Source organism: Carlito syrichta, unplaced genomic scaffold (assembly GCF_000164805.1).
Source record: "Carlito syrichta isolate Samal-C Ts95f unplaced genomic scaffold, Tarsius_syrichta-2.0.1 Scaffold308847, whole genome shotgun sequence".
Taxonomy (NCBI): Eukaryota; Metazoa; Chordata; class Mammalia; order Primates; family Tarsiidae; genus Carlito; species Carlito syrichta.
The window spans coordinates 1,610,965-1,628,228 of record NW_007252943.1 but is presented as its reverse complement, the minus strand read 5'-3'; the positions used below and the strand labels follow the sequence as shown (position 1 = coordinate 1,628,228).

The window sequence follows — 17,264 nt, the reverse complement described above, 5'->3', positions numbered from 1 at the left end:
GCTGGCATTTTCACTGGCTTCATGTCATGTGATCTGTATTATTAAATCCTTGGGCAGTAGGCAAGATAAGTACTTTTTATTTATTATGTATTTGTTTATTTTTTACTGCTTACATATGCCTTCTACCAAGTACAAACAGTACAGAAAAGTACAAAAGTAACCCAAATGACTCTTAAAATTCTTCCATCCAAAGCTAAAATCTGGATCGGCATTTTGGCAAACATTCTTATAGACATCTCTGTTTGACACATATATGTATAGATACGTATTTGCCATTGGATATAATTGAGACTTCATTCAAGATGCATTTCTGTGACCAAGTGAGTAGTATTTCTGTCAGCATTGGACTGTGAGGACACCGCAGCCTAGGAGAAGGTAGTGATTTGTCCTGCCAGAGCCAGTACATGGTTGGGAGTTCAATCCTGTATGGGTTTTTTGGCTTTTATGAAACTCTTGAAGTAAGACCACATTTATTTTCTGACACTTTTTGCTTCTGTTCAAACACTTTCCTCCCAGCACCCAGTCCTGGCTCTGAACCAAGTAGTCTCTCATGGCTCTGGTGCTCTGTCATCTTTCCTGGAAGTTTGACCTACTAAAGAAGTAGTTCTGGGTACTTAGTAAGTTGGAATATTTATGCAGCTATTAATAAAACCCAATAAAAATGGCAGTTGCACTTTCACGTAGCCAGTGATGGTGGTGGTTTACTGGCCCTGTGAAACTTCAGCTGAGTCAGTGTCCTTTGAAGTCGCACAGCAGTTGCAAATATGGCTCAGTCCTGGGTGGTGAGTGCCCCAGTGCCCCTTTTCATTCCTCACCAAGCCACGCTTCCAGGGGAGATGATCTGGAGGGCAAGAGAAAGATGCTCATCACCTCATCCTAAACCAACTTCCCTTCCTATGATACTTATTCTTGGATTGGTATCTAGTTCTGCTGAAAATGAAATCATATATCCAACTCTCAGGCTGTGTTAGTGAAAATGAACTCTAATGTGATTAGATATTAATGCAATGTAATGGAGGATTGGTATTAAATTGAGACCTTCTGATCTTATTGCTCATCACACGTGCCTTCCTGCTCAGGCTGCTGCCCTGCCAGCCCTGCTTCCTAAGCAACAGCGAGGGGTGGTAGGACTAGAGCCCTGCACCCCAAGAGGAAGCCTGGCTAGGGAGCAGGGAGAGGAGGAGAGAGAGCAGCAAGGGAGAAGGGAGGCCCAGGCTCATGCCCCAGCTCTGCCCAGAACACACCCAGCAAGGCCTCACTGCCTTGGGCCTCCTCTGTGTTGTGGAGGAGGCAGTGAGTGGACCACAGGGCCATGATTCCAAGCTCATCTACACTCTGAGAGCCACACATGTTCTTGAGGTCCAAGAGTTTCCAACTATGAAGTTTTGCCTTTATTTCCAGAAGTGCTTTGACAGGCACAGGGCTAGAAAGCTAAGAAGAACAAATCTTCACTCCATCTCCTCCACTCCCACCACCCTTCCCACCTCTGTCCTTTTTGTGAAACTGTGACCTGAACCTAATATTTGTCATTGGCTGTTGTTGCTTGTCCTTAGTTCTGTTTCCCTTTCCTAGAGGCATGATCTGAGAAGCAGGCAGTGGACTATAGCCTCCTATAGGGAGAGGGACGGGACTGAGATCCCATGCAGTGTGAACTTTGGCCAGGGCAGCTCCCCTTGCTTCCCCTGACCTGCTGGAGAAAGGACATGAGTAAGTGTTGAGTTCGGAAGCAACAGCTAGGCCTGTGGAAACCCTGCAGGGCCTCGCCGACTCCCCCTGGCCTACAAGCTCTATCCCATCCCTTTCAGCCCACTCCCCAGGAGAACTGAGGGGGCGGTATCTGGAAGAACAACAGTCTTCCACCAAGAAAATGGGCCACAAGTACAAGCCCTGGGCATGGTCAGATGGCATCACCTCCATGTATGAATAATAGTGCTTTTACAGAGAGGTGATTTTTCTTATTCTGTTTCTAGAACACTGCTTTCAAAGGCACAGGCTTTGCATACAAGATGGTAACGACTTTTTAATGACCTTAAGGGGACTGGTGTCCAGGCAGCAGTGAATCAATCTCAGTGGGAGGTTCATAGCGAGAGAGAAGATGGAACACCTGAAACTGAAGGGGAAAAGCAAACTGCAAATACATATATTTTCTTTGCTAGTCTTACTCGGTAATTAGACAATTACAGGAAACAGCTTCTCGGCAGCTGGCATTTCCACCGTGAGAGTGGAGGAGGATGGCAACAACTGTGAACTCCGCACATTTATTACAGAAAATATGACTGGAGTTTACAGTTGTGGGTGCGTGCACTCCCCTGGTGCATTCTGATGAGCTGCAGAGTGGCAAACCTGGCATGGAACTCCTCCTCTCAGGGGCTGTTCAGGGCCTGCCTGGCTGGGTCCTAAATGAGCTGGCCTGGCCCAGGCTGATCAGTGAGAAATTGCCTTTAAAATATTGGACACTTAAAATATTATGCTCTTGAAACCACCCAGAGAGACCAGTCCTGAGACTAGACTGGAGCAAGAAAAAAGGGATGGAGGCCTGTGGAAAACTTGCCTCGCTGGTGCTGTCTCTCACGTAGGAGATCAGATGATCATGAGTGACCCCAAGTGCTAGGACTCCATGGCCCTCCCACATCCCTGCCCTCCTTGGAACTCTCCTCCTCCCAGAAGCCTCCTGTGATGAGTAAATGTTCCCCCTTGTGTGCGCGTCTGATGAATTACTGCAGTCATTCTGCTGGCGGTCCTCTGATATGGGCCCCATTGTGGTCCCATTTTATAGATGAGGAGATGTATTTTATGAATTCCTACCAACTCCGGTTGTGTTTAGATTTGTCCACACTCTTGTCGTGATGTACACTTGTGCTTGTTTTGGAGGGCTTTATAAGAATCCCAAGTCACATTCACAAATGAGTAGGAGTGCCTTCTGTGATGAGGGCAGAGGCTTCTGGATGAGGACACTGTATATTTTCTGCCTCTCTCAACCACAAACAGGTACAGCAGTACCCCCATCCCTCCTGAAGCACAGGTCTCCTGAGAACAGGAGGCCTAGGAAGTTGTACCTAGGGAGTTGCACCACCTCAGGGGGTGCAACTCCTTGGCCACACTGTCAGCAGGGTAAACTATGCCATCTAACCAGGCAAATGGTTGTGATTTCTCTCTCAGGTCCTGGCAGTCCGTAACTTTTGAAAGGCAGCCTGCCTCCTTCATCCGGATCGTTGGAACACACAACACAGCAAATGAGGTAAGGGTCTCTTTTCATGAGAGGTGCTGTGATATTTCATGATGTACGGGTAAATGCTACATCCTAAGTTAAGTGGAACTGTTTGTTCTGCCCGCTAATGGCCTGTTGTTCAGACAGCTTGGTACAGAGAAAGTCCTGGTATTGCACAGTGGGGATATCATTATCATTTCTGGATGTCTCCTCACTAGCAAATGAAAGCCAACTCCTATTGCTTTGCTTATTCCCACAGCCTCTCTGCAGAATCAGCCACCACAGAGACCTTGAGAGGTCAGATACTCTGTCCCTTGACTCTGAGTCCTCAGAGTCCTTGGCCCTCCCAAATGACAACAGTTTTATGAGGTTCCTCTGAGCATGGTATCTAGCAGATGGCCATGCTGCTGACTCGGATTGCTTGTCACACTCTTGCTTTTATGTAGTCATTCTGTGTCTAGTGTATACTCTGAAGGACCTCTGGTTAAAGACAGGAAGCGTGAGGAATGATAAGGTTGGAATTCAAGACATAAAAAAGCAGCATAAAAATAGTACCAACTCTGTAATTTCACCTTTCCATACTCCTCCTCAGATCTATACAGGACTGACTTTGTGCGTGTGCCCAGGACAGTGGCATGGGGTCCATGCTTGGGGTTTAATGCTCTGTGGCACCATGTTGAAGTTCTTAGGCTTTTACTTTTGAATTGTTGTTTTGTAAGGGAAACGCTGTGTGACAGTGGAACGTACCCCAAGGGCTTGGAGTCTAGCCCACACATGATCCTTCCTCCTGCTGCATCTACTTCCCAGGATGAGTTCTCAGCTATCCACTCCCTAATCCCTGGTTCTGCTGCTTGGCCTCCCTCTCCTTGTCCTGCCCCACGACTTCTGCCACCCTCCACCTCCAGTGGTGGCCCTGTCAAAGGGATGGGGAGGGCCAGGGTCTGGTGTGAGTCCTGAGTATGAGTCACAGGACAGGGTCCTGGGTGCCTATGTGGGGCTGCACTGGCTGGAGTACATATCCCTATGAAGGTGCAGCATAAAGTAGCAAATATAAAACACCATGACAGCTCAAGAGGCTGTGGGAGGAAGGAGAAAACATCTCTCTTGCTTTCTGAACTCTGAATTTTCATCTAGTAACTGGACCTCACATATTACAGAGCAGGCCATCCTGTATTGTTGTGGGATCAAATTTGCTCAGAAAACAACAAGGTGTTCCTTGTACTTCAAAAAAACACTTTTAAAAGGGAAAATATTGTGATAATTTATATTTATTTTGCCTTTTTATTTATTTAGAATAAAAATGATCCATTCCCATAAGGTGTCTCTTACGGAAAGGAACTTGTAAACAGAAACCTAGAACTTTTTCTCTTACTTCTTTATTTCAAAACAAACCTAAAAATTATAAAAGTAATTTAAAACTGAAATTTTTTTAAGCAAAATTCAAGAATTCTACACATCAGTTAAGTAAAGCACTTCTTTCTTTTTTCATGATGTAACACAGGTAAACTTATTTCTTGTGGTTTTTTTTTTTTTTAATTTTAAATTCAGGGGGTACATATGCAGGTTTGTTACATGGTATATTGCATGATGGTGAGGTTTGGACTTCTGTCAAACATGTCATCCAAATAGTGAGCATGGTACCCAGTAGGTATTTTTTCAACCCTTTCCCCTTCTCTTCCCCCCAAAAATACATTTGTATCTATATTTTAATATATATTTGATGCTCAAACTAACAGTATATTTTAAAAATTTGCCCATAAATGCTAATTCTTTTTTCTTTTTTTTTTTGAGTTGGAGTCTCACTCTGTTACCCAGACTGGATACAGTGGCCGCTCCCGGCCACCGCAGCCTCGACTCACTGGGCTCTGGTGATCCTTCTGCCTCAGCCTTCCAAGTAGCTGGAACTACAGGCACGCATTACCACGCCCGGCTAATTTTTGATTTATTGTAGAGATGAGGTCTCGCCAAGTTGCCCAGGTGGGTCACGAACCCGCGGGCTCAGGCAATTCACTCACCTCGGCCTCCCAAGGCGCGGGATGACAGGCTGAGCCACTGAGCCCGGCCTAATTTTTCTAATCACTTAAGCGATATTAAATTATTGTGTGTACTACTTACTAAATTTGAAAACAATTGAAATTTATCTTTACATAGTAACATATCAAAATAGAAATAAATATTTTTCATTTGCAGCCTTTTTTTCTTATACAGTCCAGTTTTTTGTTTTTGTTTGTTTGTTTCTCAGTGGAACTCTGCAATTTTGTGTTATAACAGAAGGAATTCTCAGGTCAGAAAAGACTGAGAAACACCAACATGAGTCTGGGCAGGGTCTCTTCTACTTCCAGACCTGCACTCAGTCCCAGCTTCATCATCTCAGTGACCAAAGGAAGAAAAAGAATCTTGGACATTATTTTCTCAAAGCAATGCTAGATGAAGAATTATTCCCTACTGCAAAGGCCTCCAGTTGGAGTGCAAGAGCTCTCTTCCAGGATGGGTTTCCCAAAAACACCTGTGCAGCGGTTCCCAGTCTCTGGAGGAGACTGGACCAACCAGTTTGATTGGGTTGTCTAGTAGGTCACTAGTTAACTGTGATTGGTCCCATTGGGCTGATAAATAACTTGCTCAGTTGCCTTATTGAATCCATTATTGATCAGGGAAAAAAACCTCAAAGTGGTATTGCCAACTGGAAAACATCTTAAGTTATAAAATAAATAATAAATAGAATATCATTCTCAGAGCACACAAGAAGACACAATAAAATCGAATTCCATAGGGTATTAAGAATATAGCAAGCCCTCAAAGAGGATTTTTTTTTTTTTTAACTGCAGCATACTGAGTTCTGGGACATTATTTGGAAAAAGTAATATCCCCTATCTTAGAGAACAGTGGATATGTGTGTAAGCCAGTATGGCAAAGTTCAGAGGTGTCAAGGACAGGGTCCCATCAAGGAAGGAGGTGATGTGGGCTGGTCAGGCAGGCCTCCAGAGGTGACAGCTTGAGAGGAGACCTGGGAGGACAGCACAGATTGGAGGGCGCTCACTGCTTTATGGGGGTGGTGGGCAGGGAGACAGCAACTGAGGAAAGGAGGCTGGTAATGATAGTCTAGGACAACCCTAAGCCAAGTCCCAGGGAGCCAGAACTGTGAAATAGGAGTTTGTCCCATAAGACCCCGTAATCCCCTTACGAGAAATATACCTGGAGGAACTCAAATCACTCTATGAAAAAGATACCTGCACACACATGTTTATTGCAGCATTGTTTCCATAGCAAAAACATGGAACGAACCATGCTGCCCATTGAAAGAGGACTGGATAAAAAAAAAAAATGTGGCGCATATATACAATGGAATATTACACAGCCATAAAGGACAAAATTATGAACTTTGCAGCAACTTGGATGGATACTGAGTGATCTAGCACAGAAACAATCTAGTATCACATGTTCTTACTCATTAGCAGACCTTGAACAACTATCATTAATACTATAAGAAAGGGATTGGCAGTAGTGGGAAACTGCCAGGGATAGGGGATACACACCTCATCAACAAGGTTACCTGCATAATGAAATATTTGCATACCTAACCCTGAATTGTACCCCACATATTTAAAATAAAATTTTTTTTTAAAAAGAAAAGAAATAGGGGTCAAGACACCCCTGGAGAGTGGCCTAGAGGGCAGGGGATACAAGGTTTTCTCGATTTGTCCCTGTTTGTTTGCCAAGCAACACCAGCTCCTGTCTCAATCTGCTTGGGCTGCTATCAAAGAATATCATAGGCTGAGAGGCTGAAACAACACATATTGACTTCTCACCGTTCTGGAGGCTAGAAGTCCAGGTCAGCATGTTAGCAGGGTCTGGGTTATGTTTTCACATTGCCTTCCTTGGAGCAAGCTCTCAGAAAGAACAAACTGTTCTTTTTTCTCTTTGTATATAAGAACACTAATCCCAGCCGGGCTCGGTGACTCAGCCTGTAATCCCGCACCTTTGAGAGGCTGAGGTGAGTGGATTGCCTGAGCCCGCAGGTTCGAGACCCGCCTGGGCAGGCGAGACCTCATCTCTACAATAAATTTAAAAAAAAAAAAAATTAGCTGGACATGGTAGTGCACATCTGTAGTTCCAGCTACTTGGAAGGCTGAGGCAGAAGGATTGCCGGAGCCTAGCGGGTCGAGGCTGCGGTGGCCGGAAGCAGCCACTGCACTCCAGTCTGGGTGACAGAGTGAGACTCCAACTCAAAAAAAAAAAAGAACACTAATCCCATCATGGGGCCCCTACTGTCATGACCTCGTCTAGACCTGATCACCACCCATAGGCCCCATCTCCTAATACCATTCCACTAGGGGTCAGGGCTTCAGCATATGAATTTGGCAGGGACAGTAACATGCAGTCCCTAGCAGTGGCTTTTGTTTTAGTCAGAGCCAGGACTTGTTTCCCTTTAGCTATTGAATGTCTGTGAACTCAAAGACTTTGTGCTAATTTCAAGAAGTATAGGTGGAATTGGGTTTTAGCATGGAAAAGTAACTTTGTGTACATAAAAAGAATTGTAGATGAATAAACTCTCTGCCACATCACCCAGGTAGGCCTGTTTTCTGTAGGTGCTGCCCTATCCAGAGATATTCCTGTGGGGAGAGCTGAGGATGGTAGGCCATGCATCGTGGAGGGGCTCCTGTGAGGAGATGGTAAATGGGCAGTTTGGGAAAAGGGGAGAAGTGGCCCGGACAGTGTATAAGTGGCCAGAGCTGGCAGCAGTTAAGAGAGACCCTAAGTAGTTAAACAGGACTAGGAGCCCAGTGAGTTCACAACTATGCGACTATGACCATGGAAACCACCCTGGCCTCCAAATGTCCTGCCGCTGTGGACCAGCAGAGGGCAGACACCAGGTGGTGAGTGAAAGCCTTGAGCTCATCTAAGACAGGCTGGGATTTCCTGCCCCACTGTAGGAGTGTGTCTGTCTCTCCCGTCAGCCAGGCCTTCCTGCTCCCAGAGGCTCAGCATCTGTCTGCTACATGCTAATTCTCCCACTTCCCCAGGGCTGCCCAGCTCTCAGGCAGCAGCAGCCTCGGCAGTGTGTGGAGGTTAGATTTCCTGATCACCTGCATTGGCACGCTTCTGATTTCCTGCAGCATCCCAGCCCTCTCCTCTGGGAAGTGGATGCCTGCCACTGGCATCTGTCTCGCGTCTTCCTTTGTGAACACTGCAGCAATGAATTCATTTAATTTCTTAGCTACATTTACGACTTCTGTCAATAAATTCCCCTAATGCTTACCTCTTAAAGACACCCCCATTTCCTTCCATGCCCTGCTGCTCTTTGTCTGCTCAGCATCGTCCACATTGCTTAACTCAGATGTTCATCTCTAGTTTCCTGCCAGTGTGTTGTCTCCTCTCCCTTTGCTCTGTAACCTCCACTTGGTTGGCTTGGTCTCACCTGTCTCTTCTTACCTTTGGACACTTTTCCCATATCCTCTCCCTGCCCACTCCTACATCTTTCCCTATGCCAAGCTCCAAATGGCAGACATGTCGGTTTGTCTTTCAGCATACGCCCTCTGCTCCATTGCTTCCCTTCATTTGATTCTCCTCAGTGCCTGTGGCCAAAAAGGCCCTTCTTGGCCATTACCTCAGTCACTTTATGGTGGTCTCAGTTGCCACCTTAGCAAACCTAGGATCATTCCTGTGTCGTTGCCCACCTGCCTTCACTGCCAGTTGATTCTGAGACACTGGGAAGGCAGACACTTCTCCCCTCTGTCTCTCTCCTGTCTGGAAAAGATTAGAAACTGGTCTTTATCAATAACACCATAAATGTCATGGCGGACCTTACGTTTCAACCCCAGTGACTGCTCAGAGCCATGCTGGTTCTGACATAGGCTATCTCCCACAACCCCTTCATTTTCATTTCATTAATTGTCTTAGCAAAATAACAAAGTCACACACCCATATCCTTAAAGAAATCCATCTATGTCTAAATGAGATCAAGTCTGTGGACCTGTGAAAATCAGTCAGTAGTGTCAAAGAAATAGAAGATATGCCTGTTTCTTTTCATGGCTTTTATGAAAACCCTGGTTTGAAAATTCTGGAGCAATGTTTCAGGAGACCTAGAGCTCAGGGACACAAGCAGCCCTGGGGATTAAGACTGTAGGAAAAGTAAACTCTCTACAGCACAGAAAGACAGGGTTCCTACTCACAAGACTGTTGCCAAGTCAATAATAGAAACTGAGGATGGCATTGACAGGCTTCTGGCAGCTCCAGGTTTCATTTTACTTATTGAATGTGTATAGCGAGGAGAGAGACTGTGTCATGCTAGTCTTTGTGGCACCTGGAGAATATGAGTGGGGAGCATCCTGGAGCTGAGCGAATGGACGAATGACTCGATCTGCAAGCCACCTCTCTCTCTCCCAGTCAGCCAGTCAAACAGAGAAATAAAGACTGAGTAACACAACTGTTCGTTACCTAGAGGCCACAGCAGTCCATGAGTCTGGAATGGAGTTTCTGTAGTCCTATTGAAGATGTTCTTAAACCGGAATCCAGAAACTTTTATAACTGGAGAAGTGTGACTACCTAATATTGCAGCATCTCCTAGCTTAGGATTGTTTGCTAAAGTAATCATAATATATATGACCAAAGCAAGCAGTATTTGCTGAGCACTTACTGTGTGCCAGGTTCTCTTCCAAGCCCTTTATATTTATTACATTGTGTAATCCTCATATGTGAAGTGGGTTCCACTCTCACCTTCGTTTTAAAGGTGAGGAAACTCCATACCAAGTGTGGGCAAAAATGTGGCACAGCGGTCATTCCTCCTCCAGTGCTGCGGGAGCGCGAAGCAACCTGCTTGCTCGGGAGACAGTTTGGCTTTTTCTCCCGAAGCCGAACATGGTGCATGTCCGTCCTGTGACTGAGCAGTTCCACTCCTATGTGAATTCTCTGAAGAAGCTCCTATCCAAGTTCAGGATACAAGGATGAGGAAGCTTTCAGCACAGCATTGTTCCTCCCAGACCCATCGGGACACTTCTGGTCATCTATCCACCAAGAATGGACAGCCACAGCACAGTGGATCGGACAGTGGACCAAGGGCCACATGGATGACTATCACAGTGCATTAAAGGAAAGAAGCCAGATACCAGAGAATACACAGAGAAAGGTTACATTCATATAAACCTTTAAAACTAAGCTGTAGCATTTATACTACACAAGTGGTAAAACCACTAAGAACAAGAAGGCAAGGGAATGATGATTAGCTGAGCCAGAACTGTGGTTTCCTTAGGGTGGGGAGTACTCCACTGGATCTTGACCCAGGTAGGGTTTATAAAGGAAACTATACCTCTTAGTGTAGTTTCCACAGCAAAAAACTTGGTTTTAAGTGAAAAGGAAACATTGATGAGGAAACTGAAGCTGACTTGTACAAGGTCACCCCTCTATTGAGTGGCAGAGTCAGGATTTGAATCCAGGCAGTCTGGCTGTCAACATCCAGCTGCTGAGACTCCCAGAAAGGCATAACAGTTAGTGACCTGCACCGTGAGCCTGGCTCTGCCCTGGCTTATGACTCTGAGTCAGATGCTGATGAGCAGGCAACTCCCATGAGCACACTGTGTACATCAGTTTGTGCTAGATCTCAGGGAAAAACCAAGGTAGGGCCCTTCCTTAAGGGGATGCCTGATAGAAATCTCTCCCTATGAAGAGCACCTTAACTTTGGGTGACATTTCAAACAGCTGCCCCCTTGGATGGTGGGCATGTAAGGATAGTGGCGTAAATGGCAGCAGCAGCAGCTGGTGTGGAGGGGTGCGGGGCAGCCCTGGAGGAGAGGTCTCCTCATCTGTAAAATGAATCAAGTGATCCTGGCCCCGGGGTTGGTAGCCATGAATGAGTTTGTGACTTGGAGGGTTTCAGAGATAGGAGGCTGCTGACCACTCCACACACCTGCTGCTTGCCGTGTTAGGGATAGTAATTGGTCTGTGAGCTTGTATAGGAGCGTCTGCACAGGCCAGCACCAGCAGGACAGAAAGTCTGCAAGTGGCTGCTTGAGCTGCCCTCCAGGACCACTTGGCTCTGAGCCTGGAGTGAGGCAGAATTTATTTACAGGCTTCTGTCAGGCCGATGAGTGGCTCTGGGCTCCCAGTGCCATCCTTGTTCCCATAGCAACATGCGGCTCTAGTGGGAAAAAAAACACCAACAACAGAGAAACAGACTAAAAAGAGGAAGAAAAAAAAAAAACCCTAAGTAAATGCTCCTTCCTGACCTGGCGATAATGATTTCCCAGGACCCTTTCCCCAGACTTGATTATACACCCTCTCTGGCTCCCCAGGGACTTCCCCTGCAGCATCCTCTAGAGGCTGTCATGTCAGCCGAGAAGCACCTCAAAGCACTCACACACTGGCTCCCAAGGCCAGAATTCCCAGCAGGTCAGCTGCAGCATGAAGCAGACATCCTGGTGGCAGAGCCACAGACAGATTGGGAACAAACGGAGAAACAGGCCCCTCCCTTCGAAACCTCCTGGTCTGCAGAGAGAGTTCCAGCCTTCAAGTTCCGCTTCTGCTGAGGAGAGAACCTGGCCCTCCAGGGGTTTCCTATCCCAATGACTGGAAAGGGATGCCCACAAAGAAAACCTGCTTGGGAATAGAAATAATGGAAACAAACTCATTTTTCAGATGGCACCATGGATGCCCTGTGCAATGCATGCCAGGACTAGGTGCTGGGCCAGAGAGAAGGCAGCACAGGTACATCAGGAGCCTGGGCATGGACAGCCAGGCCTCTAGACAGCTGGCACATGTGACTTGCATAGTAGTCATAGCAGGAGGCTCTGACTGGGTCCCTGTTACACTATAGCTCTTGCTAGAGACTGTTGTGGCATGTCTGTGTCCCCAGCACCCTACCCAGTGCCTGGCACACAATCCCACACCAATGTTTGACCAGGGGCCAGAGCGTTGGTGCGGGACTCCAAGGGAAGTCAGCTCTCAGGATCACTTGTGACAACCTGGAGCTGGAACAAGGCAGAACTGAAGATTGCAGCAAGACTTTGATGGCCATGTCCTTGGAGAATGGTAGAACTGTGATAGCTGTGGGAAAGTCTGACAGCATTTGGTTACAAGAAAACACAGGGCAGGGGAGGGGCAGTGAAAGGCGAGTCATCCAAACAGATGTGGATTTAGGGATTCCACCCACAGGTGATGATAAGCCCAGGTACCTCAGAAGAGTCTGGCTGAGGGGGCGGAGGGTCTAGAAGTGAACTCTGCAAAACAGCTCTAATCACAGGGCAGGGAGGCAGGAATGAGCCGAGGAGGCGTGAGAAGGCAGTGGAAGGAATGGAGGGGCTTGACCCAGGGGCAGGGGACCTGGGCACTGTGCCAGCTTCACCTCTGACCAGCTATGTGACCCCAACAAGGCACCTGACCTCCGTGCCCCTCAGGACACTTATCTTTAAAATAAGGAGAACTCTGGTTTATAAGATTTAATTTACTTATCACTTTTATAAGCCAAATTAAGATACAAGAGTAAATCTCTCTCCCCAGAACTCTGGAGTATATACACATAAAAAACAGTGGTCAGGAATTCCAGGGCTGCCTGGGATGGCATGAATTGGAAAGGCTTTTTGTTCCCAGAACCTTCCAAGCAGCAGAATTCCAGTTGGATCTGAATTACATCTCAAAGGCTTCTTTCTAATAAGACAGGGAAAAAGACAGAAAAACACTTAATTTGTTGCATGATTATAAAAGATCTTCTATGGGTATCTTTATTTTTAAATATTTATTGTAAAAGATTTTATTAGAAAAAGAGAGAAAAAGTGACTCCACGTTAAGCACATATCATTGTTTCAAGCACTGTACAGTCCTTAACCTGTTATATTGGAGCAGCAAGAACTCTACATCCTTAACTGGCCCAGGAGAAGGTGCCCACAGATCTGGGCAGATGAATGCCCGGAGCCACCAGGCAGTGCAGTGGATGGAAACTCAGATGGTAGTCCACTGCTCAACAGAAGTGGTAGTGAGGCCAGAAAGTTTTGTGCAGCTGGAGCTTCTTGAGACAAAATGCACACTCTAAGCCTGGTCACATGAAGTACAAAACCGCCTGGGCAGCGGGGTCCACACGGGCTGGCACTGTGAGGAGAGTGGACCATGGCTAGGCTCTCTAAGTGCCTGTCCAGTAGGAAGGGGCCTTGGTGAGGCCATGCCTACCAGGTGGGAGGACATCCCAGAAACCTGTGAACAAGAAAACTTTCCTTCTTTTGTTTCTTAATTTTTAAATAAATCATTTCTGCACCACTCTGTGGCCAAATTAATTAAGACAAGATAATGAATCTCTCTCCCCAGAACTCTGGAGTATACATACATGAAAAACAGTGGTCATGAGTTCCAAGACCACCTGAGGTGACACATATTGGAAAAGCTCTTTTTCCAAAACCTTCCAAACAGCAAACATCCAGTGATCTGTGGGTACCCTGGACTATGTGGACAGAGGAAGATAATGTAGGAAAGTTTAAAAAAATAAGCGAAAAAACTATTGCCATATATAAGCATTGTCACCCAGAAACGTACTTCTATACCTAGTAGGAATAAGCAAAAATATTTGGGTATCCTATCACCCATGCTAAGCAACCCTAAAAAAAATTATTGCTCACCATGGAAATGTAACCCTGTGAAATGATGCCTTAAAAATAATGTGTTGGGGCTGGGCACGGTGGCTCAAACCTGTAATCCCAGCACTTTGGGAGGCCAAGGCAAGAGGATTGCCTGAGCCTACAGGTCTGAGACCAACCTGAGCAACACGGTGAGACCTCATTTCTACAATAAATAAAAAAATTAACTGGGCATGGTAGCATGTGCCTGTAGTTCTGGCTACTTGGAAGGCTGAGACAGAAGGATCGCTGGAGTCCAGTAGGTCGACGCTGGGGTGGCCATGAGCGTGCCACTGCACTCCAGCCTGGGCGACAGAGTGAGACTCCAACTCAAAAAAAATAATAATAATGTGTCGGGCTATTCAGATGCACGTATAAGACTAAGGTTTATAAAAAGAGATGTTTTGTTGGAAGTACTTGGTCTTTATTTTTAAAGAAACAAAAACTGCTCCAAGTTGTAGCTGGACTTTTAGCTTCTGCCCTGAGATCATTGTCAGGATCAAGTGTGTTGACCCAGTGCTGGGTGGGCATGTGATGCCACCACAGCAGCCACTGAGAAAGGAAAATAGGGGTCTTTGGGGGAGTGAGAGTCAGAGCCTTGGCTTTGTGTCTGATTTATTGACAGACAGCATTGAGAGATGGTCTATTTTATGGTCTATATCTATTTTATAAAGATACGTCTCCTTGTAAATATAAATTGAAAGCTTGGATTAGAAATCCTATTTGTATTGGTTGGCATGAAAGGAGTCTGGAAATTACTCAGGAGAAACCAGGAAAGCAAGGCAGAGTCATTGATCAACATTTATTAAATTTCCCCAATTTCTGCTACAATTCACAGTGGACTCCTAGGCCAACTTGGGAAAATTAGCAGAGGCTTCTACTTTTAAAAACCTTGAAGATATGTGGAGCAAATCGTGCTTGGGGAATCCCTCTAATGAGAGGCGGCAGACAGCAGCCAGCTGAGGAATTAGCCTGATCACCAAGAAAGAGCTGGTACGTTTATGTACATCCTGTCCAGGGTTCACGGAGAAAAGAACACCCCAGACTATCTCAAACATGTCGAGAGTTATGGCTCCCAGAGATGCAAGGCAAAGTGATAATAAACAGCAGCTACAAAAAAGGATACCCGGATTGTGACTAAGGCTGTGTCGGATTCATATACACGGCTACATTCCAAATTAGCCAGCTCCTCCCGGGGGAGAGATACAGAGGCCATTGAAGATGGTTCAGCGAAGGTGCCCCTTTTGAGCAGTGCAATCAAACAGGCTAATGGGATCCATGATTGCTGAAAAGGGGACGAGAAAATGATGTGGCGACCGGAGTAATGGTTTTGCATAAATCAGTAGTGTGTCTCTCCCGGCATGCCTCATCCACTTTTGGTCACATCCTTTCTGAGGGTATTGCAGTCTTGGGAAGGTTTGGAGAAAAGAAATTGAATCATAGGAGCTCCCAAGCAGAGGGAGGCTGAGGGCTTGGCCCAGAGGTACCTGGTGAGAAAAGGAAGTGGCGAGGATCTTGTGAATGTGGCGGGAGGGGCAGAGGCAGGGGCACTTGTCCAGGTGCCACCACCACCCCCCTGCCCTCTCTCCCAGTTGTAGTGACAACCTCCTCCAAGCTGTTGTTGTGACTACCCTCCTTCTGTTTCTGCATAAAAAGAGCACAGGCATGCATCCTCCTTCCTCTCCAGGAGGCAGAGGCAGCTTCACACCCAGCCCCAACAGCATGGCCACCAGTGAAGGAGCCAGTGTTCCTGACAGGCTCGCATGTGGCTTGTTGTTGTATACTGTTGTAAAACACTTTACATTATTTGAATTTGTCACCACAAACACATATTCCCTTTGAATTTTTTTTTTTTTTTTTAGTCGAGGTCTCACTCTGTCTCTCAGGTTGGAAAGCAGTGGCACAATCATGGCTTACTTCATCAGCTTCAACCTCTTTTACTAAAGCAATCCTTCCATCTCAGCCTCCTGAGTAGCTGGGACTACAGATGCACACTACCACACCCAGCTAATTTTTTAATTTTTTTGTAGGGACAAATTCTCTCCACAGGCTGAACTCCTAGGCTCAAGAAGTTATCCCACCTCAGCCTCCCAAAGTATTGGGACTACAGGTGTGAGCCACCATGCCTGGCCGTAATATTTTTGAAATTTAAGAAATATTAGTTTGTTCAGAGTCTCAGGCTCCCTGCCCTGTTCTGGGCCAGGCCCTCACCCTGACCCACTGGGCTTTGCCTCTGGTCCCCTGCACTACCCCCACTCCCCACCTGCCCACACCTTCCTGCACTCCAGGCTTCCCAGGCCTGCCTTTCTCTGTCATCACCCTTTGGCAGGAGACCCTTTTTCTTTCCTCTTTCCTGCCACCCCAGGTTCTGCCTCCTCCGCCTTTTCTTTCTGACTCATCTTTCCAGACTCATCGCAGAGGTCTCCTCCTCCAGAAGGTCTTCCCAGACTCCCAGGTTGGCTGGGTCCCTTCCCCCCTAGGGGCTCCCTGCTGGCAGCACTGGCCTCACTGGACATGTACCTTGTGGGGGGCTTGGGACCTCGGCCAGTGAGCATGTGGGAGGTGCCTCCTTGTGGCATGCATGCATGCGCCTTCCAACCTCAGACTCATATGCACCTTCTATTCCCATGCACACGTGCAGGCTCTTGTCCTCTAGCCATGCCTGCTGCATGTGACGTGCACCAACTCTGCTTGGTGCACAGAGGCCTGTGCCTTCTGGACTTGCTGCCCTTAGCCTGCTGGCTCTGATCTCCACCCCCCCACCCCACCCCGCAGGCCTCCTTCTTCAGCATCTCTCTACAAAACCCTCTTTCTCACTTAAAATCTTCACCACACTGTGACTTAAAATTCAGTGTTGCCTGTGTTGTTGTCTTGGAACCTGGCAGAGTCTGTGTGGCTTCATGGAGATGCCCCCAGGGGCCCACATTAAAGTGAGTCAGGATTCCAGGGTCACAGGCTGGGAGTGGCTTTGAGTCCCCTGGCTCCTTGCAGAGCCACTGGGAGCACAGCAGGCAGTTACTGCCTGGGGCTTCCGGGCCCCCTTAACTCGAAGAGCCTACCAGGAACTCCATGGTGTCAGGGAGGAAAAGTTATGATTTCTCCTGACCCTGCTGCCTTGTGTGGCACCACCTTCTGTAGTCCCTGTCCCTTCCAGAAAATACTTTTCTTAGCCGGGCTCAGTGGCTCAGCCTGTAATCCCACACCTTTGGGAGGCTGAGGTGAGTGGATTGCCTGAGCCCGCGGGTTCGAGACCAGCCTGGGCAGGCGAGACCTCATCTCTACAATAAATAAAAAAAAAAATTAGCCGGGCATGGTAGCGCGCGTCTGTAATTCCGGCTACTTGAAAGGCTGAGGCGGAAGGATTGCCGGAGCCCAGCAGGTCAAGGCTGCGGTGGCCGGGAGCGGCCACTGCACTCCAGTCTGGGCGACAGAGTGAGACTCCAACTCAAAAAAATAAATAAATA

At 47.0% G+C, this 17,264-nt stretch overlaps 1 protein-coding gene across 1 annotated transcript in view; it reads left to right on the top strand.

Moving 5' to 3' along the window:
- Positions 1 to 17,264, top strand: part of BTBD9 (BTB domain containing 9) — a 183,250-nt gene that overhangs the window by 161,679 nt on the left and 4,307 nt on the right. The window contains exon 5 of the mRNA XM_021716591.1: positions 3,160 to 3,238. Coding sequence (XP_021572266.1) covers positions 3,160 to 3,238 — 79 coding nt within the window. The remainder of the gene's footprint in view (positions 1 to 3,159; positions 3,239 to 17,264) is intronic.